At 40.1% G+C, this 27844-nt stretch overlaps 2 protein-coding genes across 2 annotated transcripts; both read right to left on the bottom strand.

The window, feature by feature from the left end:
- Positions 1–35: 35 nt before the first annotated feature.
- On the bottom strand, positions 36–24626 carry LOC308360648 (tumor necrosis factor receptor superfamily member 14-like). The gene is made up of 9 exons (XM_080832683.1): positions 24550–24626; positions 2394–2603; positions 2141–2266; positions 1834–1989; positions 1424–1511; positions 1140–1324; positions 870–922; positions 716–774; positions 36–343 (listed from the first exon to the last, which is right to left on the bottom strand). Exons 2-8 carry the CDS (start codon positions 2509–2511, stop codon positions 730–732), a joined length of 771 nt encoding a protein of 256 aa, XP_080688809.1. The 5' UTR covers positions 2512–2603; positions 24550–24626; the 3' UTR covers positions 36–343; positions 716–729.
- LOC308361083 (tumor necrosis factor receptor superfamily member 14-like) lies at positions 10018–17056 on the bottom strand (the record flags this gene model as incomplete). Its single annotated transcript, XM_080833327.1, has 6 exons — positions 10018–10052; positions 15719–15903; positions 16004–16091; positions 16368–16523; positions 16687–16812; positions 16939–17056. The coding sequence occupies 6 exons, from the start codon at positions 17054–17056 to the stop codon at positions 10018–10020; spliced, it is 708 nt and encodes a 235-aa protein (XP_080689453.1).
- Positions 24627–27844: the final 3218 nt, after the last annotated feature.

Below are 27844 nucleotides of genomic sequence, written 5' to 3'. Positions count from 1 at the left end.
GGGACTAATTGTCCAGGACCACCAAAAGGTATGATTCTTCCCTACTCAGGAACATGGACTTGGGACGGCTCAGTCTAGTGTGCCCTGGCCTCCCCATCCTCCAGTAGTCCAGTGTGGCTCCTTCAGAAAGACCATTATCCTCTTCATGAGGAAAGTCAGGTCCTGAAATACCAAGACATGATCGAGTTATAACATCCTCTTCCAGCAAGTGGTGTTCTGATCATGGTATACAGGTCCCCACTCTGGCATCTCAGGGCAACAGTCTCTGCAGTAGTGAGGTGGTGTAGCACTGCAGTAATAGAGAGGTGGCACTGTGGTCAGTTGGTCCAGAAGGAGAACGGGACTGAAATGGCAAGATTAAAAAAACAGTTTAAGTATATGGGTTAAGAGGGAGAAAGGGATTATTGTTGCCATTTTCCTAAAGAAAACATGACTATTGTGGATTACATGAAAATGTGTTTGTATATCCTTTTCACATTTAATGCCTTTATTGTCTTAGATGAAATTCCTGAAGACAAAAACAATTAAACACAGTTAATAGTGTTACCAAAAGCATGAGATTCTGGCTGTTCCTCAGGATGTTACCTGCAGTATATAATCACAGGAACAGCCAGAATCTCATGCTTTCAGTAACACACTATTCTCATACAAAACAGAAGTAAGGTTAAAATCAAATTCAGTCAGAAACTGAGTGGTAAAGAAGTAGGCTACTCACCATCACGATTATTATCACGTGACTGTTGCCGTATTGTGACCACACAGTTCACTTTGTTCCTATAGAAATACAAACATTATGATCAGAAAGGCAATAAAACCTGACACAGATAGATAGGACAGAAATGGACTTAAGCTTTAGTGAATACCTGTACCTCTGTTACAGTAGGGCCTGACCTATCTTGTGTGTCTCCTTGCAAACTCCTTGCTGTTAAACAAATAAAAACAAACTAATTTGAAGAATTGCAATAGACAGTGAAACAGAAATGTTGGTTTGCATTTAATATGCATTATCATACAGTAAATATTCTGGACTGATAATCTGATCAATATTCTCGACAATTGCAAATATGATAACAGTAGGCCTTAATATCCTGCAGTATATAATCACAGGAACATTAAACATTAAACACTAATATTCTGACCTTGTAAAGCTTTTCTTTTCCTCTTCCTTATATATATAAATACCACAGCCCCACATGTAGCAGCTAGGACTGCAACACCAGCTATGATACCAGCTGCAATGGCACCAGTGTTTGATTTTTGACCACAGTCAGTGTCATCAGAAGATGATCCTTCTCTTAGGACAACAAGTCCAATCAACTCACACCTACAGATATCACATGAATAGTTACATTTAAATTAGTAAGTAACTCACTTGGTGTATAATCCTTGCAAAACTTGGAACATTCCAAGTGAATTAACATACCGTGTGTGTCGTCTGCAGGATGGGAATGTTCCATCTGAGTATGTGTCACCTACACAGTCACCACACACAGTATCTGTGGATGCTGTACCTGCATGGACAGACAGAAACAGAGGAAAACACAATTCATCAGAAACCAGAAACTTTTCAGTTTGAACCTAATTCTATTTAGAAGACACACTTGAATAAAGTGAAGAATAATTAAAGGAGAATCATGATAGAAAATATTGTAGAATAATGATTGACAAATATTTGGAAGGTATCACTGAAACGTATTGCCTTTCTTTTTTCCTGCATCAGTGTGCGTGTGTGTGTGTGTGTGTGTTTGTTTGTGTGTGTGTGTGTGTGTATTCACCTATTCTTCTAACTTTGTCATAATGTCTCTATAGGGTAATAACAGAGGATTGTCTAACCTCTCTGGTTGACATACTGCCCTGGTGAGCACTTTGTGTGTTCCACAGCTCCTCGGCAGCCATCTTTGATTGGGTCAGTACAGTAGTGACCTTCCAGAGGCTCACAGAGTGAGTCTGAAGTAGAGCTGCACGCCCTCTTCACTCGTAGACCTGCATCTATATTAGGATGAACAGTGATTACAAAGTTGATTGACAAACATTTCAATTTCAAACTACAGTGCAAATAATTGTAATTGATATACATAAAATGCACAAAAAATTAACTAATAGGGAAGTCAAAACAAAACTGCTGCAATATTTAACTTACTTGAGTCACAAACTGTGCAGGAGTTACAGTTCTCCAGTCCATTGGGTGCATCAGTGTAGGTCGATGATGTGCATGGAACACATGTCGTACTGGTGAACTCGGTGCAGTGTCTCCGTACATAATAACCTGCAATGAGTAAATACGTTTTCTAATACGTAAATCAAACATGGGTTTATCTCACTGATGCAACTTGAAGAAAGCTCTAACGAAAGAGCATGTCATGTACTATGACACAGTTACTACTGCTACTTACCAGGACCACACATAGGGCAGCATTCCTGCCTTATAAGATATTCAGCTCGACCACAGGCAGGAGAGACCCCAGACACGGTCAGCAGGATTATCAGAACTCTAATCACCAACTTCACCATGTTTTTACCATCAACTTTGGGTCCAGCTGACGTTAAGATGGCGTTCACAAAGCTGTGCAACAGACTCGTGTTCTACAGTTTCACCGATGCATCTGTCAAACCAACGAAGAGAAAATGAATTGCATTGCCCTAGTAATTTGTTTTATGTCTAGTTTCGTTTCAAGATCGACAAATCTAATTGGCTTACAATAAAAAGTATAGTTTATGCAACAAGCAGCTTCATTGGAAGAACCATGAACCTGCAAAAATGGTGATGTATTTTTTATTTTTTTTGACTCAGAAGTCACAAGTGGGCTTATATGGTACGTGGGCTTAATAGGTACGTTTACCCGATATGCCTCCTTTTGGGTAACAGCACTAACATTTTTGTTAGTCGATGAAGAAACTACTGCTGCTGCCACAGTTGATAACTTTACTGTATAATATTGAGGGACAGTGTTTTAGGCCTGGTATTTGTTACTTTGTGTTATTGCTTGTTTATCTGTAATCCCCTGTTATTACCTGCAGGTGCTAGATGCCTTTAAGAACTGGCCACACCCCTCTCACTCTCTCATACACACTTTCTCTGCAGCTGCTTCCCTGGCAGCAGGACATGCAGCTTATAATCCACCTACCCTTTCCCATTTATACTAATGAATAAAGTTCTGAATTCAATTTGGGGTTTTCAGTTCTCAGTATGTTGCTTCACTACAGGTCAGGGCTATAACAACATCTAGGACCAAGACAGTGACTGGTTGCTGACATAAGACCCATGTGTATTTCAGGTGCCAGGTAACTAAGAAAACCTCACAGCTGGATTCTGCATTGCCAACTCATTGTTATGACTTTCCTGCTAATGGCTCAGGTCTCAGTGAGATAAAGACACAGTGCGGGCACATGATGGCAGCACTCCGATCCTATCCGATTCTCTCCATGGGGTCTCCATGGGGGGTTAACTGCTCTATCTCAAAGCACATGGAAGTGACAAATCTAGATCAGTTCAAATCAAATGCGGAATGTTTACATCTGCTACCGTTGATTATACAGTAAATACGTTGTGAAATGAAACAGAACCGTTGATTATGCAGTAAATACGTTGTGAAATGAAACAAAAACACACCACAGTTAAAGTTGTATTAGTATTGATTGATTCACATCGATATGAATGGATTACATGACTAACAACGGGTGGAAAAGTAATATGAAAATATTTGTTCACTGAATTAGCGCGTTCTGTCCCAAACAGTTGCGTTCCAGTTTCTAAGTTTCAGTTTCGCTTTCAGTATTTCAACGTGAATGAGAGGGAGCACAAGAACTGAGCGTCTAGCAGCGTTTATCATATCATATACATTATATATGATGCATGTATATCTCTGTGGGCACGATCTCAAGCACGTGCAAAAGTTGTTGTTGTCCAATTTGAATCAGATACGAGAGACACATGCGCGCCCAGTCCAATTACCAGCGGAATCGAATCGTGTGTCCAGGGGTTTACATCGGAGTGCAGTCGGACTCAAGTCGGACACAATGAATCTAGTTCTGGGGAGACACATGTGTCCAATATCCAATTTAAATCGGACTGAAATCGGAAATTGGACACATGTGTCCACACTCAGTGTGGACACATGCGTCCAATTTCCGATTTCAGTCCGATTTAAATTGGATATTGGACACATGTGTTTTCGAGCGATTCGATTCCGCTGGTAATTGGACTGGACTCCGATGTAAACCCCTGGACACACGATTCGATTCCGCTGGGAATTGGACTGGGCGCGCATGTGTCTCTCGAAACTAGATTGAAATTGGACAACAACAACTTTTGCACGTGCTTGAGATCGTGCCCACAGACATATACATGCATCATATATGTCTATGATATGATAATCGCTGCTAGACGCTCAGTTCTTGTGCTCCCTCTCATTCACGTTGAAATACTGAAAGCGAAACTGAAACTTATAAACTGCAACGCAACTGTTTGGGACAGAATGCGCTAATTCAGTGAACAAATATTTTCATATTACTTTTTCACCAGTTGTTAGTCATGTAATCCTTTCATATCGATGTGAATCAATCAATACTAATACAAATTTAACTGTGGTGTGTTTTTGTTTCATTTCACAACGTATTTACTGTATAATCAACGGTAGCAGATGTAAACATTCCGCATTTGATTTGAACTGACACGGCCAAGAACTAGTTGTGTCACTGCCATGTGCTTAGAGATAGAGCAGTTAACCCCCCATGGAGACCCCATGGAGAGAATTGAATGGGATCGAAGTGCTGCCATCATGTGTCCACACTGACTGACACACAGAGTACGCATTAAGGTGGGAATTGGCAAAGATGACGATTCGATAGTATTGCGATATTTGGGCCACGATTCAATATGATTGCGATTCTTTACATATTGCGATACAGCGATACATGTATTGCGATTCGATTCTGCGATATATTGCGATTCATGTCCCCCATATTATTCAGAAGGCATTACAAGAAATGAGGAAAATAAGACTGCTCAACTCACTTCAAATGTCACATTTACAATTTACAATTATTTTCTACACATTAAAAACAAGTGCAAAAACTTGTAAATTTGCGGGAGCTTTTCCAAAAAGTTGCTGTGTTTTTTAGGTGTTTGCACCACGGATGGAGGTCAGGGGAGGCAGAGCATGAACATTTTTATATACATATATATGAGATAAAATGAATTCATATTTCTCAACTGATCTGTGCTATAAATCTAATGTATGCATGATTAAAATCATTTTGAGCATTTGATATAATCAAATCATTGAATTTGTGCATGTCCTGTTCAAACAGACAGGAGACAGCGAAACGGTGAGGCAGCGACAAGCTGCGCCTCATCTCAGATTGCGAAATCCCTGACAAACTGGGTTGAGCCATGCGTAGAACCTATTAAGTCTTGCTGATCTGACAAAACAATTTGCCGGAGCTAAAAGTTACGCTTCAAACGAAGCTGGAAGTTATGCTTCTCACCTCTCATTCGCTAACATCACAAAAGGACCACCAGTACAACTGAATTAAAAGGTATGAATGTTTCATTCTTCATATACAGAAGAAAAACAGCCTGTATCACTGTCTCGTCGTCTGACTGCGTTTCTGCCGTTCTCATTCTATTTTGCTATTCTTTTTATCCGTATAGGGCCGCTAATGTAGCCGGCGTGGTCTTGCTTCGCCGACTACTACGTTGTTTTCAAGGTGCAATTATAACAGGACGCTGAAGTTCTTTGAAGCCACTTTACTTTCTTTTCTAACATGTAAAATGTAGACCTTTCGTTGCCAGGCAAAACATAGACAGACACAAGAAAAGAAGGACAACTGAAACATATGGGCTACATTACAAAACGACAGAAAAACGAAAACTAGCTTACAATTAAATAGTTAACACACGAGGTTAGCTATATCTATCATATCTAATTCCCAAACTTACAAAACAGCAAAGCCCCAAAACAATCCAAACAAACCTCTAAAACACATTTATAAACCACCGTGTGCAGCAAAATGTACGCAAAAACAAATATATTACAAACCTACATTATATTATGAACACACTATTAACACGTACCTTTCGTAGGCAGGCAAAAACATAGACTGAGCAAGTCACAAAACTGCAGTCACCAAAACCAACCAATAGAGGGCGCACTTACCCAACAAATAATAATTACAAACCCTAGCTATCAGAAAAGAAAACAAGATTTTGGCGAAATAAAACTTATATACACAAAATTCAAAATTAAAGACTGCACACATATTAATTATTTCTTAACTTGTTACACTAACTACAAATGGTACCTTGTGAGATGGGCTCTAAAGTTTGTTGTAATCGAAAGGTACTTAATTTTCATGTGCCATTATTCGCAGATGCCATACTGCATGTCAAGGTCTTTACTTTTCGCTTTTGTAAATCAACACTTTCGATTTGAAACAAGACGGAGCGTCGTGTGCAACAGCTTGTGATGGTGATGCCATTTTCCTTTTGAATTTGCTGTTGAATGCACGACAACAAAGCAACGCAACAAGCGCTACCTTGTGGATGTAATATGCAAATGTAATATTTTCAGAGTAAACTCTGAGAAAAACAATGGAGAAACCCCAAAAGTAAAACACATAATTATATAATTAAATATTGCAATACTTTGCGCTACTGTATCGATATAATTGTTTGCGCAAAATATCGCGATACTGAACGGAATCGATTTTCCCCCCCACCACCAGGGCCGTGTCTAACGAATGGGCTGACCGGGCTGCAGCCCCGGGCCTCGCCACCAGGGGGGCCTCAGGTCGCCCGATGTCGAGTGAGTCAACGGCACCGCACCGCGCATAACATTAGAAACATTCAGAGTGAAACAAATTATAATGCGCGAAAATGTCCGGTCAAAGAAAGCACGAGAGTGGGGCCAAAAGACTGGTCCGTGGACCGTGACCTTCTAATCGCAAAAGCCCTCAAGTGCAAAGTAAGACTGAAGAAGATTAATTCACATTTCTAAACTTTGCTTTGGTTCGCACCACATCTTAAAGACAGGGATAAACGCTTTTAATAACGCGCTTTCAAATACGATGATGCAGGTAACAAGCCAGGCTACCCGGTTCCATCTAAATAGGCCTAATAAAACGTAAATTCTTTCAGCAATTGAAGATGTATGAGTTCTTATCCTCACGCATATCGCTGCAGATTAGGCTAATTCGTTGAAAATTATAGACAAATTATGTGCAAGCCAGTTAGACATAGCTAAGTGAAATGTTTTAGCTTAGCTATAGAATCTTCCATTTTCGCAGTCATGGTCAAATATTAGTGTAGAGGTTTTCACTGAGGTTTTTTGTCAGATCAGCAGGACTAAATAGGTTCTACACTCAGTCCAGTTTGTGAGGTATTGCGCAATCTGAGATGAAGCACAGCTCGTCGTTGCCTCATCGTCTTGCTGTCTCCTGTCTGTTTGAACAGGACATGCGCAAATTCAGGGATTTTGATTATAAAACTGCTCGAAATGATTGGAATCATGCAGAAAATACATTTATATCACAGACCAGTAGAAAATATTTATTTCCTTTGATCGTTATTTGTTTTTTTACTTCAATGATGTCAGGTGAAGCTCTGCCTCCCCTGACCGCACGTCGGTGCTCTCGCATAGAAACGTGGGCGCGGAGCCAAGCTGTTGCTTCACTAATAGGCATATGCTTAATCAATTCGTTATTTAATTCCCTGGCTATTTAGCCTTGTTTTTGCTTTTGAATGAATGGAAATATGTATACATTTGCATTATTGGTTTATTATTGTCTACAGTGTAGTCTACTACATACATACATTTTATCCTTGGCTTTAAACTGATCATATTTATAGAGTGGTTCTGTGGACTTTAAAACACTGATGTGACAGTGCACCTGGCGTGGGTTTGTGTGCGTGTCACGATGTGCGTCTGGGCGATATAGGGGCCTCATCCTGGTAATTAGCCCCAGGCCTCAAAATGTCTTAATCCGGCCCTGCCCACCACTAGTACACATCCAGAGGTTACAGAGTCAGATGATACAAAATGATGTAAGCACTGGCACAACAGGAGAATAGCAATATTCGGTTCCATCAGGTGTGTACTACAATGTGTAGATTGTCCTGCTACAATTGTGTCACCTCCTGTACGTGTTTTCCCCCGTGAGATCTTTATTCCTTCCTTGCCCTTCATACACCCTTTTGTTCTTTTACTAATATCAACCAGCTTCTTTGTGCCTCTGACTCCAGCCTCCTGACCAAGTGCCTGCCCAGGCCCTGATGCTCTTTAACAGCTTCTCCACTTCAGCATGTCAGCTTGATGTGTTCCTGCGGCTCAGCTGGTTTGAGAATGCTGCTCACACACTCAAGAGACCAGTGGAGATCAATTTGGGGAGAGACCATTTGTGATTTTAAGACAACTACCAGGAATGACAAGAGTCCAGCTCTTCTTCATAGAATGAGAACATCATTAATCTTAATGTTGTAGCGAAACAACCTCGTCAAATCTTAGAGTTGATACTTAAATGAGAGTCAGAAGACCGACTATGATGAACTGAAGTTTATTCAATCTGGCAGACTTTTTATTCAATAAACGAGTGCACTATCTTTTAAATGGTATATTTCGTCACTTTGCTTTTCCAATCAAAAATCAACATCGTATACAAATCGAAAACCCAAAACTTATCCAACCAATCAGAATATTCTCTCAAACCTACACATTTTATCCTAGCTCAGCCAATCAGAATATTCTGCTCACTTGTTGCTGAGAAACATTTCAAGTAAATAGTAACTTGTGTTTTTGGAGGTTTCATCTGCACTTGACTTGTCTGGATCTCCTCCATGAATGCTTTGCTGTCTCCAACAGCCTGCATCTGTTTCTGCTCGACCTTAAAAGACATTCATTTCTGGAAACAGGCCTTTCTGCTTGACCTTACAAGACACTCATCTCTGCACACCCTTTCTGCATGGCACTTCTTTTCGCAAAACTGCTTCATGTTCAACACACCACTGTATTATAACCATGTTTAATCCTACATTCATTTCACCAAGTATCGATAATAACTGAGCTGGTAGGCCTGCTGACAGGGCGTCATGTAGAATAAAGATAACAAAGGTGAAAGTGCTGCATAAAGCATGGAAATTCCCTAAAGCTTTGGACTCTTGTGAACTCCTTTTGAGGAAAATTCCTTTTGAAATACTTTCACTTCACAAAATGTTTTGTAACAGCCTGATCTTTGGATGAACTCACTTTATTTTTTGTAACAAGGAACTAGGAGTAACCAGGGGGTGTTTGCAGTTTCCATTTCTGCCACGGTGTGTCACTCTGACTCCACCTTCCCCCTTCTCTAATAACCAGCCGGGATCAGTCTGACTCTGAACTAAACGGCATTTTCACGACAAACAGAGCAAGTGTTATTTTGCACAGGGCAGAGCCAGGTTAAACCATTCTATCCTCCAAGAAGAGAACATGTAATCACGCATCACTGAGCAAGCCTATAGGAGAGATCAGGAGTTCTTAGACATGTAGTTTGGGGAATGTGTCAAGTCTGCTTAAGTAACTTTGAGCTGAGGGTGTTGTTAACCACACAGCTGCATTTTTTTCAAATAATTCTGCAACCGACTGACTCTTTCGCCGCCAACTTATTCCGTCATCATGGCGCAACTCTTGATTAGCGATGTTGTTTGTGGATCAGCAGCTTTGATTTACTTTCAGTTAGAAACCACTGTTAACGAAAGCAAATGTGAAAGTATTGCAACGGAAGAAATATAAGCAGAATTCCAGTAACGCAGAAATTAGTCCTTGGATGCTTGTTCATGTTATTGGTTTCAAGTAGTAAAAGTAAACACATACCTAATTGACGACTTGCTAGGTTGTTATGTCTGGCAGTTGTCGACAACAGCGTCTGAGTTTAACTCTGCAAATGACGATGAAAAGATTAAACGATCTTTCACTGAATTAAAAAGGTATAGCATGGTTTCGTAAGCTATTACAATGAGGTTAGTTAGCAACTCTGTTTTAAACGTCAAGGCTGCCTCGACTCTGGCACGGCGCCAATATCTGAAGAACAGAAATACGACAAATAGGACAATAGGCTACACCAAATCCGTGATCGCGCTCTACATGTCCCATCTGCTACACGCATTATCAAAGACGTGCAAGGCGTTCACCATCGGTTATGTAACCCGTTTTTATTTTGCTTTCGTTCTCGCACTCTCCGCCTCTCTGGCTTTCAGAAGAGGTAAGATTAATGCTGCGTTTTACTTTGCTAAGTTTTGCACAACGCCTCTCTAGGGTTCAGGAAATGATGAGGTAAACTATGCTGGGTTGGTACATGTCTCCGCTTTCCCAATCCTCCCATGAGAGCATGTGAACACACATCATTGAGCAAGCCTATGGGCTAGAATGCAGGACGTCCCTAGGACATTGCGGTGATGTCTGGGAAACGTGTTTCTATAGGTCCTGGGGACGTCCCCTGTTTGCGGGGGTATGTAGTCTTAAATCTGCTTACATTACTTTGAGCCTTCAACCACTATTTCCTGCAGCTAACTTACTCTGTCATCATGGTGCAACCGTTGAGGATTATTTCTCCATGTCGTTTGAAGAGTGCCCTGATTTGAACCGACAGCAAAACAGTACGATTTTTGTGCGATCAACCACCCACACGTCATCTGTTTGACTAATCCATGAAGTGAACTTTTATATAGGAGCAGCTTGGATTTACTGTCAGTTTTATATTGACCAGTTGGAACTCAGCGTCCCCTCTTACAGATTATGTGATGAGATGCAAGAGAAGAAATAACTTGACTTAAGGGCAGGCCACACTAAGCGGATTTTCATACTTTTGCGGAAAATAACTTGACAAACTGGCCTCCCGGCCAGATAAATCTGCCATTTGGAGCGTTACTTTCCGTCAAGGTTAGAATCCCCTCTCCGGAGTGGGAAGGTTGCAATCTACCCTGCTATCAGGGCCTGTCTGGCCGCAAATCGGGTTTGAATCCGCGAATCTGATGACGTAATTATCCCACGTGAACGCTGGAAGCTGTCAAGTAGTCACGTACATCTTCCCAATCGCAATAAAAACAAAAAAATGTAAGTCTTCTGTTCTGTTTATGGCTGGCAAACAACGATCTAAGAAGGGCACGTTTTATTCACTGAGTTACCAAAGCAGTCTTCTTTATGGGGACTAATTTACACTGCACTGAATTACACAACTAATATTACCAGATACATATAATAGTGGACATTACACTAGGCAACATGGATCTCATTCATATCTCATCCAGTCGAAATCTTAGCAGGATTGAACACATCTTTATTACAGCGTATCAACATAAGAACAGAACATAGCTAAATCTCCGCTTAGCGTGCTAATCACTACTAATAGCACTAGAAGGTAGCCCAAAATGTGGTATTTAATACACACGATCTATCACAGTAGCAACTTCATGAAAACCCTTACTTTCATTAGGTATGCACATAATGCATCACATACAGGTCGAACAATGATGATTTAAGCATAGGAAATGTATAAGGCACAGTATGGTCAACTACTTGGCGACAAACTGAACTGTCTGCACCAACTTAACTAGTTGTAACTTGTCGTCTTCTTCTACGAGTCTCCTTCTCCATTTCCGGTAGCACCCTTCACAGCGCCACCAACAGGCCTTGCATATGTACTACAGCATATTCACCAGTTTCAATGGGTGTGTGTGGCCGTAGAACAGCGCAGCACAGCTTTGTCTGGCAGCGATTGACTAAACCCGAATACGTTCCGGAAAGTATGAAAATCGGCTTAGTGTGGCCTTACTCTAGAGCATGTGGAATCTAGCCTGGATACCAGCCTGAACTCCGCCCACAACATTTTTGGTCTGGGAGATTCAGTCTGGAGTCGAGCTAGTTGGGAGGGTTTAAACGGCCCCGAAAAGGGATCTGACCATTCAAATTGTAAGGGCGGGCTTTATACGTTGATGGACAGACATAGATAGAATACCGGTATACATCGAACAAAGATGGCGCCGTCTCGGGAGCTTAGTGGGACATATTTGATATGATTTAAGGTATCTACACGACTTTTTTTATGTCTACATTGACTCGGTTAGTTGTGTATACGCAACACCAATGTTGCCTAGGATTGTAGGTCTTAACTTATGCACTCTAGACCATTATTGAAAGGTTATGCTAACAGCGTAGACAAAAAAAACATTGAAACTAATGGTAGCTTCTAGCCTTGAGTGCTAATTAAGTAACGTGAGCAGGCATATCTCAACAGATATTGACAGCGCATTCATTTTGAAAGAGGAACAGAGAAACGCGATCAAGGCATTTGTCGATTGAAAATATGTTTTTGCCGTCCTTCCTACGGGATCAGGTAAAAGTTTAATCTATCAGATGGTAATAATACTACGTTGCTCTGATTGGTTCTAGGTATCCAATTCAGCGAAGAGGAATTTTCTTTCCTGGTTCGTTGAAACACGCCCCATAATCACAGCCCAGTGGTCCGGTCTCAGACTCATATTCTGACTAGAATTATGAGTATGACATAGTCAGGCTGTGTGGAATCTGTCACCAAATAAAATCTCTTCTGTTGGCATGGCCATTTTCCCACAAGTTGAAAAGCTCAATGAAATGTCTGCAGCATGCTTTGGTCAAAATACCACAATGATCAAGCAGAATAGCACCCTTCTCACCCAGTCTAAAACAACCTTGTGTAGAGCGACCTGTATCAAGCACCTGTTCCTTTACCTGCTAATGAGCCAGCTCACCCCACCCCCCTTCCTCTGCGTGGTGTGCTCACCCAAACATTGAGCTCATCTGTTATCTGAAAGCAAAATATCTGATTGGTCCAGGGAAGTGCTGTCTAATGTGCGGCAGAGGTATGGCAAATTCACGTAGGCTATTTTATCCTCTCAATCTGAAGTGGTCTATTTCCAGTCAATAGAACGCCACACTGAGTCAAGGCTACTGGGTGTGTGGTGAAAAGCTAGGTTGGCTACTCTAGTGCACTCGGGCCAAACTATACTAAACAGTTGACTTGCTCAATTTACTTACCTTAGATTAATTTGTTTATATATTGTGAATTTGACAGATCACGTTCCTTTATTCAGTGTGTGGACAGTGGACCAACAAACTCTTACCTCCAAGGACCAGGAAATAGAAGCAAAACGACGCGATATCACAGTTAGGACTACATTACAAACCCTGTGTATCTAGTTTTTTTTATGTCTGAAATATTTGATATTTATGTTTTAAAACACTCAGTCTGCAAGATGGGGTTGACTCAGGTTGACTAAGGGTTTTTCATTTGCCCAGCAGGAGGCGCCAACATACCAGATATAAATAAACAAGAGAAAACCTATGAAACATTCAAACATTGAGGGGATATAATTATACCTAGCTGCACACATGGAGTGTAGGAGTCTCTGGCTACAAAGTACTCAAGGTCCTTTTACTATCTTACCCTTTAACACGTTTGTTTAGTCCTACATTTGGCTAAATAATTCATCACATGGAATTTGGTGTTTACACTGATGGGGGATCACACAGAGAGGACAAGTGAAGGGATTTGTCACCTCCAGAGGGGGTCAACCTGAAGCCCACTGGCACCAGAATGTACATGTTTCTGAGATCTATGATTAAACTAATCTATTCAGCTGCAGGCTGAGACCACTGTACCATTCTGAGACCACTCAAATTCACCCAAACATGACAGACATTTAAAAAAAAAAAACATTATTATTCACATTATTATACAATTACATTATAACACATTATTATACAAAAATATTATTCCGAGACATCAAACAGGTATCACATGTTCAGTTAACAGTAATACATTCAATGGACCAAAGCTGTAAGTAGTCACCCGCTTCCTCAAGGGAGTCTTTTCTGTTGAGCTTTCTGACAGTGAGTGTTGTTAGCAGGTAACTCCAATGAGGAAAAAGATGGCAGGCCACCGCTACAAAAATGAATGGGGTTTATATGATGAATTCTCTTCTGCAAAGAGCTAATTGTTAAACAATAAAGTGCTTCAAATACAAAGTGCTGAAGTGCTGCAGATACTTTCAGAGTAAACATGTAAGGAACGGGTCCCCAGACAGAGCGTAATAATAATTACTGATGTTCACAGTCTGTTCTTGAGGACATCAGATTGTTAAATGATCAGGGGTTCTCTACGTTCATTCAGCTGTTTGTTTGTGTTTTTGTCCATTTCCTTCTTTGTACATGTCCATACATATCCCTTGCTTTATTAAAAAGTCTTGAGTAACAGTTCAAATAACATCCTTACACGAAACTGAAACTGATTAGCAGATTCTGCCTTTAAGAAAATGACAGCAGGGACTGCTGGAGGACCACCGAAAGGTTTGATTCTTCCCTGCTTATCTAGCAAAACTCAGGAACATGGACTTGGGACGGCACAGTCTTGTGTGCCCTGGCCTCCCCATCCTTCAGTAGTCCAATGTGGCTCCTTCAGAAAGAGCATAATCCTCCTTATGAGTAAAAGCAGGTGCTGAAATACCACAAACAAAATGTGTTTTGATCGAGTTATAACATCCTCATCCAGCAAGTGGTGTTCTGATCATGGTATGAAAGTCCCCACTCTGGCATCTCAGGGCAGCAGTCTCTGCAGTAGTGAGGTGGTGTAGCACAGCAGTAATAGAGAGGTGGCACTGTGGTCAGTTGGTCCAGAAGGAGAACAGCTCATTTGGCAGTCCTGACAGGTTCAGTCTGTTCCATAAGCACCTGGACAGAAAAAAACTGGATGAGTTAATTTTTTACTCTTTGAACTTGTCCACCAACTATTTTTTCATATTCCATGTAAAGCAGACAGAATTTTACACTGAATTAATTCCGTAATCTTGCAGGCTTTTTACAAAACTTTTTAAATAAAAGAAAATTAAGTTGGGGATTGCAATGGCAAGATTCAAAAACAGTTTAAGTATATGGGTTAAGAGAGAGAAAGGGATTATTGTTGTCCTGTTCCTAAAGAAAACATGCCTATTGTGTGGATTACATGAAAATGCTTTTGTATACATGTAAGTATGTATTTCACATTTAATGCCTATATAGTCTTATATCAAATAACTTACAAACACGATACAAATACAATTACATGACACAATTGCAATGGTGTTTCTATGCTGCCATTTCATTCTAACCTAACTTCCGTCTTTTGGGAGAATAGTGTGTTACAGAAAACATGAGATTCTGGCTGTTCCTTAGGATGTTAAAAATCAAATTCAGTGGTAAAAAAAGAAGGCTGTCACCATTATTATCACATGATTCCTGCCGTATCGTGACTGCTACCACATAATTCACTTAGTTCCTATATAAATAAAATACTAACATTATAAGCCCAACGGCAAATAAACCGCACACAGATAGGACAGAAATGGACGTAAGCCTTAGTGAATATCTGTACCTCTGTTGTTTCAGTATGGCCTGACCTCTCTTGTGTGTCGTTTATCAAACATGGGTCTGTTAAACAAATAAATACAAACACATTTAAATAATTAAAATTCAACAGCAATAATAAATAATAGTTTAAATTTAAACACAAATATTGAATGTACACAAATATTGAATGTACATGAGTATGTGTATAAACAAACAAAAAGTTGAGAGGTGAAAAAACATACATTTACATTCTCAACAATTGCATTCATGAAAACAGGAGGCCTTAATAATGAAAGTAATTTAATAATGAGAAACATGAACATTCTTACCTTGTTGATCTGCTCTCGTCCTCTTCCTTCTATTACATATAAATACCACAGCCCCACACGTAGCAGCTAGGACAGCTACACAAGCTATGATACCAGTTACGATGGCACCAGTGTTTCGTCTTTGACCACAATCAGTGTCATAAGAAGATGATCCTTCTAGGACAACAAGTCCAATCAACTCACACCTACAGAGATCACATAAATAGTTATATTTTAGATACACAAGTAAATAAATAAGTGTATAATCCTTGCTAAACTTGGAACATTCCATGTGAATGAACGTACCGTGTGTGTGGTCTGCAGGATGTGAATGATCCATCTGAGTATGTGTCGCCTACACAGTCACCACACACAGTATCTGTGGATGTTGTACCTGCATGGACAGACAGAAATAAAGGAAAGCACACATCATCCACTATGGACACATGTTGATGGTGATGGTCTTTTTTAATACCACAGATGAATAAAGACCCAGTCAGAGAATGGAGAGAGAAGAAGGTTTAACATGAAGATACTGTATATCCACTTCTCTAATCAGACACAGGTTCAAACAGACTGAGACCAAGTATCTTACCAGGTGGACAGAAGGGGGTGTTAATCAATAGTCTTATAGTTGTGTCTACAAGGTAATTACAGAAGATTGTCTAACCTGTTTGGTTGACGTACTGTCCTAGTGAGCACTTTGTGTGTTCCACAGCTCCTTGGCAGCCATCTTTGATTGGGTCAGTACAGTAGTGACCTTCCAGAGGCTCACAGAGTGTGTCTGAAGTGGATCTGCACGCCCTTTTCACTCTTAGACCTGCAGCTATATTAGGATATACAGTTAATATAAAGTTGATTGACAAACATTACAAATGCAATCAACAATGTTAAGAATGGACATAAATAATATACATAGAATGCACACAAAAAATAACTTACTCACTAAATAAGAAGGCAAAATAAAACTGCTTAAATATTTGACTTACTCCAGTCACAAACTGTGCAGGGTTTACAGGAATCCCATCCATTGGGTGCATCAGTGTAGGTAGATGGCGGGCATTGAACACATGCTGTACTTCTGAACACAACGCAGTGTCTCCGTACATAATAACCTTTAATGAATAAATAAGTAGTTAGTACATAAATCAAACATGGATTTATCTCATTGATGCAACATGAAGAAAGCTATAACGAAGGAGCATGGCATGTACTATGACACAGTTACTACTGCTACTTACCAGGACCACACATAGGACAGCATTCCTGGCCTATAAGATATTCAGCTCGACCACAGGCAGGAGAGACCCCAGACACGGTAATCATGATGATCAGAATTATAATCTCCAGCTTCATCATTGGGTTTAGCTGACGTAAAGATTGCGTCCACAAAGCTGTGCAGCAACCTCATGTCCTAAAGTTTCACTGATGCATCTGTCAAACCAATGAAGAGACCATTTATTTCATTGCTCTCTTTATTTTCTTATTTCTAGTTTAATTAGTGCTTTTCTATTATCAGGGCTCTTTACATAACTGGTAGCAATATACTGGTGATAAAGTGTAAATGTGAACAGTAGGCAATAGGATGCATTTGTATGATATAGAGGCACAAAATGTAGAATATTAATTTAATAGATAAACTAGAATAAGGGGAATAGGGACGTCTCAGTAGGTATCTCTGTTCTCACGTTTGATGGCTGTGACATACAGAGGGGCTGCCAGGAGGGAAGAAGTTGGAAGAGGTTGTGTTCAGGGTGTGAGGTGTCTACGGTGATTTATTTAGCCTGTTCTTGTTTTTTTAGGTGTAAAAGTCCTGTAGGGCGGGCAGGGGGCACTGATGATCTTTACTGTCCACTGCAGTCTGTTATTGTGCTGTTTAGTGGCTCCAAACCTGACTGTGATTGATAAGACTTGGTGACTGTGGAGATAATCTGGATTTGTAGCCTCCTTTTGGGTAACAGCACAAACATTTCTGTAAGTCAATGAAGAAACTGTTGCTGCTGCCACAGTCGATAATTGTAGTTAAATATTGAGGGACACTGTTATAGAACTGGTATTTGTTGCTTTGTGTTATTGATTGTTTAACTGTTTAATTGATTGTTTAATTGTTTTTCAGATACTTTGGATCTATAATCACCTGAGAATACCTGCAGGTGCCAGATGCCTTTAAGAGCTGGCCACACCCCTCTCACACACACACACACACACACACACTCCGCAACTGCTTCCCTGGCAGCAGGACATGCAGCTTACACTCCACCTACCCTTTCCCATTGATACTAATAAATAAAGTTCTAACTTAAGTCTGGGGTTTTGTGTTCTCATTATGTTGCTTCCCTATGAGCCAGGGTTGTTACAACATCTATGACCAAGGCAGTGAATGGTTGCTGATGTAAGACCCATGTGTATTTCAGCTGACAGGTAACAAAACAAAACAAAAACAGCCAAATTCTGCCACCAACTCATAGTCAGATTCTCCGACTTTCATTGCTGACACATCTCCTGGTTTTTGCTGTTGTTGCAACAACGAATCAGGAGTAACTAGGAGATGTTTACAAGACATACTCCATTCTAAATTGCCTTTGCCTTTTAAATATCAGTTCACCATCCATTTCAGCCCCGTTGTCTCACTCTGAGTCCACCTTCCCACTCCTCTAATAAACAGCTGGGATCAGTCTAAAGGGCATTTTCACCACTAACAGAGCAATTTTGATTCGGCACAGGGCAGAGCCAATTCAAACCAAGTGATCCTCCCAGAAGAGAACATGTAAACATGTAATCACACATCACTGAGCAAGCCTATGGGAGAGATCGGGAGCTTTTGGACTTGTACTGTACGTAGTGTAGGGAATCAGGTGTCCAGTCTGCTTTAGTTACTTTGACCTGAATGGTGTTAACCATACAGCTGCATTTTTCTCATAATTTGGCAACCAATTTATTCTTCAGCAGCTGACTTATTATGTTATCATGATGCAACTGTTGATGATTAATGGTCCATGTTGTTTCTAGAGTAGATGAGCAGTTTGGATTTACTTTCAGTTAGAATTCACTATTCACCCCGAAAGGGGTGAATGGAGAAGAACTAAAAAAGAATCCTTCTAATGCAGACAAAATTCATTGAATGCAGGATTATGTTGTTGGATTCAAGTAGTAAAGGTAAAAGTCTTGCCTAATGACTTGTTCGGTCGCTAAGGCAGGCAACAGTCCGCAACAGCCTCTGAGCCTTAAACAGTGAAGATACGATGAAAAGATCAAGATTCATCACTAAATGAAATAGTGAATCCATAGTTTAGTAGACCATTTAACTGAGGATAGTTTGCAACCGGGGTTAGACTGCGAGGTGGCCTCCATATTGGCAGCTAGAGACGGCTGCTTCTGTGGTTAATCTGACTCATAAAACCTGCCTGCACCTGCAAGAACATTTTAACAATGGAACTCTATTCTCTGTTTCCGCTTTTGGTTGAAGGGTTCGGGTTGGTCTGTGGTCTATGACAGATTCTGAGAGATGCTATAGACTTATGTGCTGATGAGCGTCGCTATCTCTTGAAATCTTTGTCAAAAGCGCGATAAGCACATGAGCAATTGTTAGACTAGGACCTAGGATGATACATTTCACAATCACGGTGTTCCTTATCATTTCGCAAGTTTGATATAATATTGTCAATTTCATTTTCCAAATCCAGTAATCACTTAAACTATATAAAAAAAAGATATTCTGTTTCTAAGATCACAATAAGAACGATATAATCCAGGTTACAAATGTTTTGCAATGCATGCTGTGTAGGGTTGAGGCTATCAAAGTATGCCTATGTACAACACAAAATGTACATTTAGGCTTTTCTAGGCTCTATCTCTTCATAACTGGGTAGTCGAAGAGACAATCTCTTGATGATTGGTAGTAAAAATATATGGGCCATTCTACCGAATTCGTGTAATATGCAGTCCCTCAACAATAAAAACTATTTACAAAACAATTAGGTATTTAGGCATAGATATTTAATTAGAAAATGTTATGGTCTATATAAACCCAATGCATTACATGAGATAGTGATAAGCTAAATATATACAAAATCATCATTTATAGGGTACTTTCTATTGGGAAGTAGCTGTCCCCAACCCTGACATCTAAATTTCAATGCCTTTAAATAACACTTTTCAATTTTTTTAGATTTTTTTCAATGATTTAATTTCAAAGATCTTTATGATTGGGTTGAAATAGAACTTGGAATATTTAGATTTATTGTGGGTTTAATTTTTAAATCAATTTTCTATACTCAAAAAATCATGTCCCTAGTTTTCATGTCACTACCGAAACACAAGAGTTTTAGTCCATTGGCTGAGCCTGTGTTTTAGCCACGACTCTGCATTTTTGACCATGCAGTGACACTGCATCTCTGACCCTCATGGTTGAATGGTAAGTAGCTAAATCCCATAGTTTTTATATAAATGTGTTCCAAAGTCTGAAAATCGACGTGTAACCTTAAGAATTGTCACTACCGAAACGCATGTTTTCTTCAATTAAGTAAACCTTTTGGGGTTTCATGGAAAATCTTATGTTTGTATGTGTGTTCACCTCTTCAAAGATGTCTTTGCATGCAGTGTGCTTGTTAGAATTCTTTATTTATGCTTAAAATTAGCTAGAATTGTCACTACCGAAACAGTCACTACCGAAACATATGGTAGTGACCTGATGATTTCAGTAGTGACAAAATGAAATGGTAAGTAGTTCAATCCGATAATTTTTTAAATAAATGTGTTGTGTGGACTAAAGGGTGGCCCAGAGCACCTTTTGGAAGATTTTGGGAGAGAAATGAACATCCATCCAACAGTGCAGTCACTACCGAAACACTGGATGTCACTACCGAAACAGTGCAGCACTACCGAAACACAGGATGTTTTGTAAAAAATTAAGTATATTGAGTAATCAACTAAAATGTTATGATACTGATTGGATTAATGTATGTTCAATTTCATCAATCAACAACTCTGGAATCAATATGATCAGTATTTTGCATTTTACAAAGAAATATTGCACTTAGATTTTGATGAATTGTATAAATTGAACTTGAAAATTTGGTAAAAAATTCATTTTTATGGATTTCATTGTGAAAACCTTCAAGAAATATTTGTAAAAATACTCTTCAGAGAAGGGAAGGAAACACAATCTGAACAGGTGAATAATAATACTTTTTTACTATAGTAAATGTGATGTTTCGGTAGTGACAATTTTTGGAAGAGGAAAAACATTCCAACACATTCTGAAAATACAATATAAAAATTGACTGTTCTTTTACTAGATAAGTGTACTTTAGATATGGTACAATATACATACGGACAAAGTTTTGGGAATAAAACATAAAAAAAATCAAAATATTTCCGACCTGACTTTGCACCAATTCGGTAGAATGGCCCATATACATATATAAAGATCCTGCCCAACTCACTTTACACCAGTAGCATTCTCCTCTCTTCCAGTGAGGCGAATCGAACTCAAGACTATCTGGCATTTACAAGCTCAATGAAATGACCCCTGTTCAGACTAAGAGCAGATTCATCATGCCCACGAAATGCCACTTGTTCTCCCATGATCAACACCCCACCCGCATCTTTATGATCCCACGGTTTTTAGTTACCTGGCTATTTGTGCTTTTGAACGCGTAGGGTAACTTCTTGATAGGTGAATCTTTACTTTGTCAAATAGCTATAACTCAAGACTAGATTTAATGTAGTATATTAATCTTCATGGCTGCCCCAAATTAGATAAATCGGCAAACCCTGTGGTAACCCACAGATTGCTGGCAGCAGTTAACCATGCTCTCCTGGCGTTGGGTAGAAAAAGTTCTTACTTTATGGCTGTTTTTTTTGTAGAAAAGTAAACATGGGGTCGGCCTCCCTTTCTCTTTAATATTAAGTTGTTCCTCAAAAAGCAACATCTCTGACTAATATAAAACGCTTCTAGGTTTTGCTGTTGTTCCAACAAGGAGATGTTTGCTAGACAGATTCCATTCTAAATGGCCTTTGCCTTTTAAATATCAGTTTACCATCCATCATAAAGGGCATTTTCACTACTAACAGAGCTGAACTTATTTTGAGCTGAATGGTGTTGTTTACCACACAGCTGCATTTATTTAATAATTTGGCATAATCTGTCAAGGTTGGACATTGAATTGGCCTACACCACAGGCACGGCGCCAGATTTTAATTTGAGCACCCCTTCTCATCTCAAGCAATATACACCTTGGAGAAAAAGCGAGAAGCTGAACCCGTCCAAATTGAATCTTGGGATTGCAGTTTGATATTTGTGATACGTGACTAACGAAATGCCACGGCGCGTTTAAAGCGTGCGCCCCTTCTCCACCACGTGTTGCGTCTTTGAAGCGTTTTTTAGGTGCGCTTAAAAGTTGAACTATTCTCAACTTTCCAGCGCAAGGCAGGGAAGCGCACCGCTTCTGTTTTGGCCGCCGCACTTTGCCAAGGCGTTACTGAAGCGTTTCTGCCTGAAAAAAGACACGTAGGCTATGTGTATCTGAGCCCTATGTGTATCTGAGCCCTAAGGGCTCAAATACACATACGCGTTTTTAAAAACGGGACGCGAGCAAATGCATTGATTCCTATGGTACGGCGCACTTTGCGTGGGCGCCCCTTCTCCACCACGCGTTGCGTCTTTGTGGCGTTTTTTAGGTGCGCTTAAAAGTTGAACTATTCTCAACTTTCCAGCGCAAGGCAGGGTAGCGCACCGCTTCTGTTTTGGCCGCCGCACTTTGCCAAGGCGTTACTGAAGCGTTTCTGCCTGAAAAAAGACGCGTATGTAGCTTTTGGACATGTACCGTACTGTAGTGTAGGGAATCAGGTGTCGAGTCTGCTTAAGTGACTTTGAGCTGAGGGTGTTGTTTACCACACAGCTGCATTTTTCAAATCATTTTGCAACGACCAAATTTTGCAGCTCGACGTCATGGTGCAACTCTTGATTAGCGATGTTGTTTGTGGATCAGCAGCTTTGATTTATCAGCATTTATCAGCAGCTTTCAGTTAGAATCCACTGTTCACAACGAAAGCAACGTGAAAGTATTGCAATGGAAGAAATATAAACAGCAGTAAGGTAAACACTTACCTTACAGACGACTTGCTAGGTCATTTTGTCTGGCAGCTGTCAACAGCAGCGTCTGAGTTTAACTCTGTGGAAATGACGATGAGAAGATTAAACAATCTTTCACTGAATCAAAAAGATAAAGCATGGTTTCGTAGGCTATTACAATGAGGTTAGTTAGCAACTTTGTTGTAAGCGTCAAGGTTGCCTCGACTTGGCACGGCGCTGTCAAGCTAAAAAGGCACCGGATGCCAAAAAGAGCCCGGGTGACGTAATGTTAACTTTCGAACGCCTCTTGAGTGACAGTTTCTATGCCAACGTTAGCATTACGTAATCCGGTCACCACGTAGGCCGGGCGCTTATTAGCTTTAAGTCTCAGAGTCGTTCGAAAGCCATCAGCTACTTTTTAGTCGCTTAATATTGTGCCTTAACGGACACTACGCACCCGGACACTTTTTAGCTATCAGTCAGAGAGTCTCAAGAGTTGTTCGAAAGCCATCAGGTACTTTTTACACGCTTAATATTGGCTGCCGGTCTTTTGTAAGTAAGCACACATCAACAGGTTTCGCGCGCTAGCATCTATATTGCTAATAGCAATTCCTCCTTTTGTGCGACAATATTAAGCGACTAAAACGTAGCTGATGGCTTTCGAACTACTCTTGAGACTCTCTGACTGATAGCCAAAAAGTGTCGGAGTACATAGTATCCGTTTAGGCACAATATTAAGCGAATACAAAGTTTTAGCTACACCTGCCTGCTGGTAACCTGTAAGTTAGCAATGTCCGCTAGCATGTCAAAGCTAGCAAGCCCCCGTTGTTCTTTAGTAAAATGTTGTGCAAACAATGCCCTGTTTTGTTCAAATTTAATTGTGGGTGCCGTCAGATATGTCTTAAAATCACAACACATTAAGGACTTTCTTAATTTAAGCACAACAGATGAATAGCTTCAAGCTAACAAGATAGCTCGTTACACTAGCACGAGCTAGCTAATGAAATGTGCTTACTTTGATACTATAACCAACTAGCGAATCAACCACTTTCCTACCAAAGTCAAACATCAAGCACATGGTTGTTTTGGTTGGTTTATTGTAGGTCAAATACAAGCAAGCTGGTCTCAGGTAGCAAAGTACAATGCAAGATGCTCTGAGGTAAATCGCGTTAGGGTGACGTATTGGCGTTGGCATAGCAACTGTCACTCAAGAGTCGTTCGAAAGTCAACATTACATCATCCGGGCTCTTTTAGGCATCCGGTGCCTTTTTAGCTTGACAGCGCCAATACACAGCTGCATATTTCAAATAATTTTGCAACCGACTGACTTTGCAGCCAACTTATTCCGTCATCATGGTGCAACTCTTTAATCGCGATGTTGTTTGTGGCGTGGATCAGCAGCTTTGATCCACTGTTCACAAAGTTGGCTGCAATAGAGTCAGTCGGTTGCAAAACTATTTGAAACATGCAGCTGTGTATAGGCGCCGTGCCAAAGTCGAGGCAACCTTGACAACTACCAGGAATGACAAGAGTCCAGCTCATCTGTGACATAGAATAAAAACATCATTAATCTTAATGTTGTAGCGAAACAACCTCGTCAAATCTTAGAGTTGATACTTAAATGAGAGTCAGAAGACCGAATATGATGAACTGAAGTTTATTCAATCTTGCAGACTTTTTATTCAATTGGGGTGGTGGTCCATGCAGCAGCTCTGATTAAAAAAAGAAACAAGTGCACTATCTTTTAAATGGTCAAGTAGCAAAAGTAAACACTTACCTAATATACGACTTGCTAGGTTGTTATGCCTGGCAGTTGTCGACAACAGCGTCTGAGTTTAACTCTGTGGAAATTACGATGAAAATATTAAGCGATCTTTCACTGAATTCAAAAGGTATAGCATGGTTTCGTAAGCTATTACAATGAGGTTAGTTAGCAACTCTGTTTTAAACGTCAAGGTTGCCTCGACTCTGGCACGGCGCCAATATTTCAAGAACAGAAAGACGACAAATAGGACAATACACCGTGATCGCGCTCTACATGTCCCATCTGCTACCAGCATTATCAAAGACGTGCAAGGCGTTCATCATCGGTTATGTATAGATTCCCTAACCTTTTATTTTTGCTTTCGTTCTCGCAATCTCCGCCTCTCTGGCTTTCAGAAGAGAAAATATTTATGCTGCGTTTCAGTTTGCTAAGTTCAGACACAGAGGTTGAGTTCTTGCGCAACCCCTCTCTAGGATTCAGATCAGGTAAACTGTATGCTGGGTTGGTACGTGTCTCCGCTTTTCCAATCCTCCCATAAAAGAGCATACTAGCTAACTTACTCTGTCGTTATGGTGCAACTGTTGAGGATTATTTATCAATGTTGTTTGAAGAGTGCCCTGATTTGAACCGACAGCAAAACAGTCCGATTTTTGTGCGGTCAACCACTAATCCATGAAGTGAACTTTCATTAGGGGAGAGTGGGGTAAGATGTGCCAGTTTTTACTTAAAGTGACTTATAAGCGAGGCCATGACAGTAATGCTTCAAACTAAAATATGTACATATATTTCAGGATGTTGTGCATCTTTGGGAACAATCAATTTGGATCTGAAATATAGTATTAAAGAAATATAGCTTACTGAAAAAAAGTAGTCTCGTGGCACAACTTGCCCCCGGTGCGGGGTAAGTTGTGCCATTAAAGAGAATACATTTGGGTAAATTGTGCCATTGATTATTGAAGTAAAACAGTATATTTGCATCTCAGAAAATGTGTTGCTATATAAAAGCTAGACAAATTCAATGCAAAATTACTCATTTAAGGTGTATTTAAAGTTATTTTTCAACAACAAAAGCTGATTTTCTACAAGCCTATTGCGCCACATGAGCACATCAAAGGTACATTTTCTTAAACAAGGCCTAGAGCTTCCTGAACACATCAGAACAAAGCTGAGTTGAGCCAATTCTATTTAAAGGTAATTTACATGAACACATGTTCAGAAAAAAAATTGAATGGAATTCTCTATACAGATCACTGGCATAACTTACCCCAGGCCCTTTGGCACAAATCACCCCAATCCCACCTTTTTGGAAAAAATGCATCATCCAGCTGTTTTGAGCTAAATTCATACTAACTATATAGACTCATAGTGTAGCTTACCAAAGCACTAAAACATGTGTGAAATGTTTTTAAACTTGTCTAAACCCGTTTAGACACAACAATCAAAAAACCGTGATCATAGAAATTTTACTTTGGAAGGCAAAAAACTGTTTATTGGACTTAAATGTGCTTATCTCTCTTGCAAAGAGACTCTCTTCTTTGCAGGCTGAGTTAAATGGCTGACTCTTCAAAAATATGGTCACTTGACCAATTTTTTCTATGGTTCCCTATAAATAAGGGGTGGCACAACTTCCCCACTGGCACATCTTACCCCACTCTCCCCTATAGGAGCAGCTTGGATTTACTTTCAGTTTTATATTGACCAGTTGGAACTCAGCGCCCCTACAGATTATGACATGCGATGCAAGAGAAGAAATAACTTGATTAAGAGCATGTGGAATCTCTCACCAAATAAAATCTCTTCTGTTGGCATGGCCATTTTTCCACAAGTTGAAAAGCTCAATGAAATGTCTGCAACATGCTTTGGTCAAAATACCACAATGATCAAGCAGAATAGTAGGCCTACCCTTCTCACCCTGTCTAAAACAGCCTTTAGAGCGACCTGTTTCAAGCACCTGTTCCTTTACCTGCTAATGAGCCAGCTCACCCCACCCCCTCCTCTGCGGGGTGTGCTCACTGCTCACCCAAACATTGAGCTCATCTGTTGTCTGAGAGCAAAATATCTGATTGGTCCAGGGAAGTGCTGTCTAATGTGCGGAAGAGGTTTGGCAAATTCACATATTTTATCCTCTCAACCTGAAGTGGTCTATTTCCAGTCAATAGAACGCCACACTAAGTGAAGGCTACTGGGTGTGGTGAAAGGTTGGTTAGCTAGTACAGTGCACTCGGGCGGAACTATACTTCAGCAAATCAGTGCCATTTCTGGATGATGTCTCGTCCTACACCAACGCCCTCTGCTAAACACGTATTCATCAAAGTATTCTGTGCTACAATTTGAATCTACTGTAACAAACAGTTGACTTGCTCAATGTACTTACCTTAGATTAATTTGTTTTTATATTGTGAATTTGACAGATCAAGTTCCTTTATTCAGTGTGTGGACCGTGGACCAACAAACTCTCACCTCCAAGGACCAGGAAATAGAAGCAAAACGACGTGATATCACAGTTAGGACTACATTTCAAACCATGTGTATCTAGTTTTTTTTTTTATGTCTGAAATATTTTATATTTATGTTTTTAACACTCTGCAAGATGGGGTTGACTCAGGTTGACTAAGGGTTTTCATTTGCCCAGCAGGAGGCGCCAACATACCAGATATAAATAAACAAGAGAAAACCTATGAAACATTCAAACATTGAGGGGATATAATTATACCTAGCTGCTCACATGGAGTGTAGGAGTCTCTGGCTACAAAGTACTCAAGGTCCTTTTACTATCTTACCCTTTAACACGTTTGTTTAGTCCTACATTTGGCTAAATAATTCATCACATGGAATTTGGTGTTTACACTGATGGGGGATCACACAGAGAGGACAAGTGAAGGGATTTGTCACCTCCAGAGGGGGTCAACCTGAAGCCCACTGGCACCAGAATGTACATGTTTCTGAGATCTATGATTAAACTAATCTATTCAGCTGCAGGCTGAGACCACTGTACCATTCTGAGACCACTCAAATTCACCCAAACATGACAGACATTTAAAAAAAAAAAAAAAACATTATTATTCACATTATTATATAATTACATTATTACACATTATTCTACAAAAATATTATTCCGAGACATCAAACAGGTATCACATGTTCAGTTTACAGTAATACATTCAATGGACCAAAGCTGTAAGCGGTCACCCACTTCCTCAAGGGAGTCTTTTCTGTTGAGCTTTCTGACAGTGAGTGTTGTTAGTAGGTAACCCCAATGAGGAAAAAGATGGCAAGCCACCGCTACAAAAATTAATAGGGTTTATTT

This window comes from Sprattus sprattus (genome assembly GCF_963457725.1).
Source record: "Sprattus sprattus genome assembly, chromosome: 2".
Lineage (NCBI taxonomy): Eukaryota > Metazoa > Chordata > Actinopteri > Clupeiformes > Clupeidae > Sprattus > Sprattus sprattus.
Note: the sequence above shows the minus strand (reverse complement) of the source record. Positions and strands in the feature narration are given on the sequence as shown.

Coding starts and splice junctions, on each gene's coding strand:
- LOC308360648 (XM_080832683.1), bottom strand. CDS start 2,511: ATGGTGAAGTTGGTGATTAGAGTTCTGATAATCCTGCTGACCGTGTCT. Junction 1,512..1,833: donor GCAGTATGTCAACCAGAGAG/GTTAGACAATCC, acceptor CTGTCCATGCAG/GTACAGCATCCACAGATACT. Junction 923..1,139: donor GAAAAGAAAAGCTTTACAAG/GTCAGAATATTA, acceptor TTTGTTTAACAG/CAAGGAGTTTGCAAGGAGAC.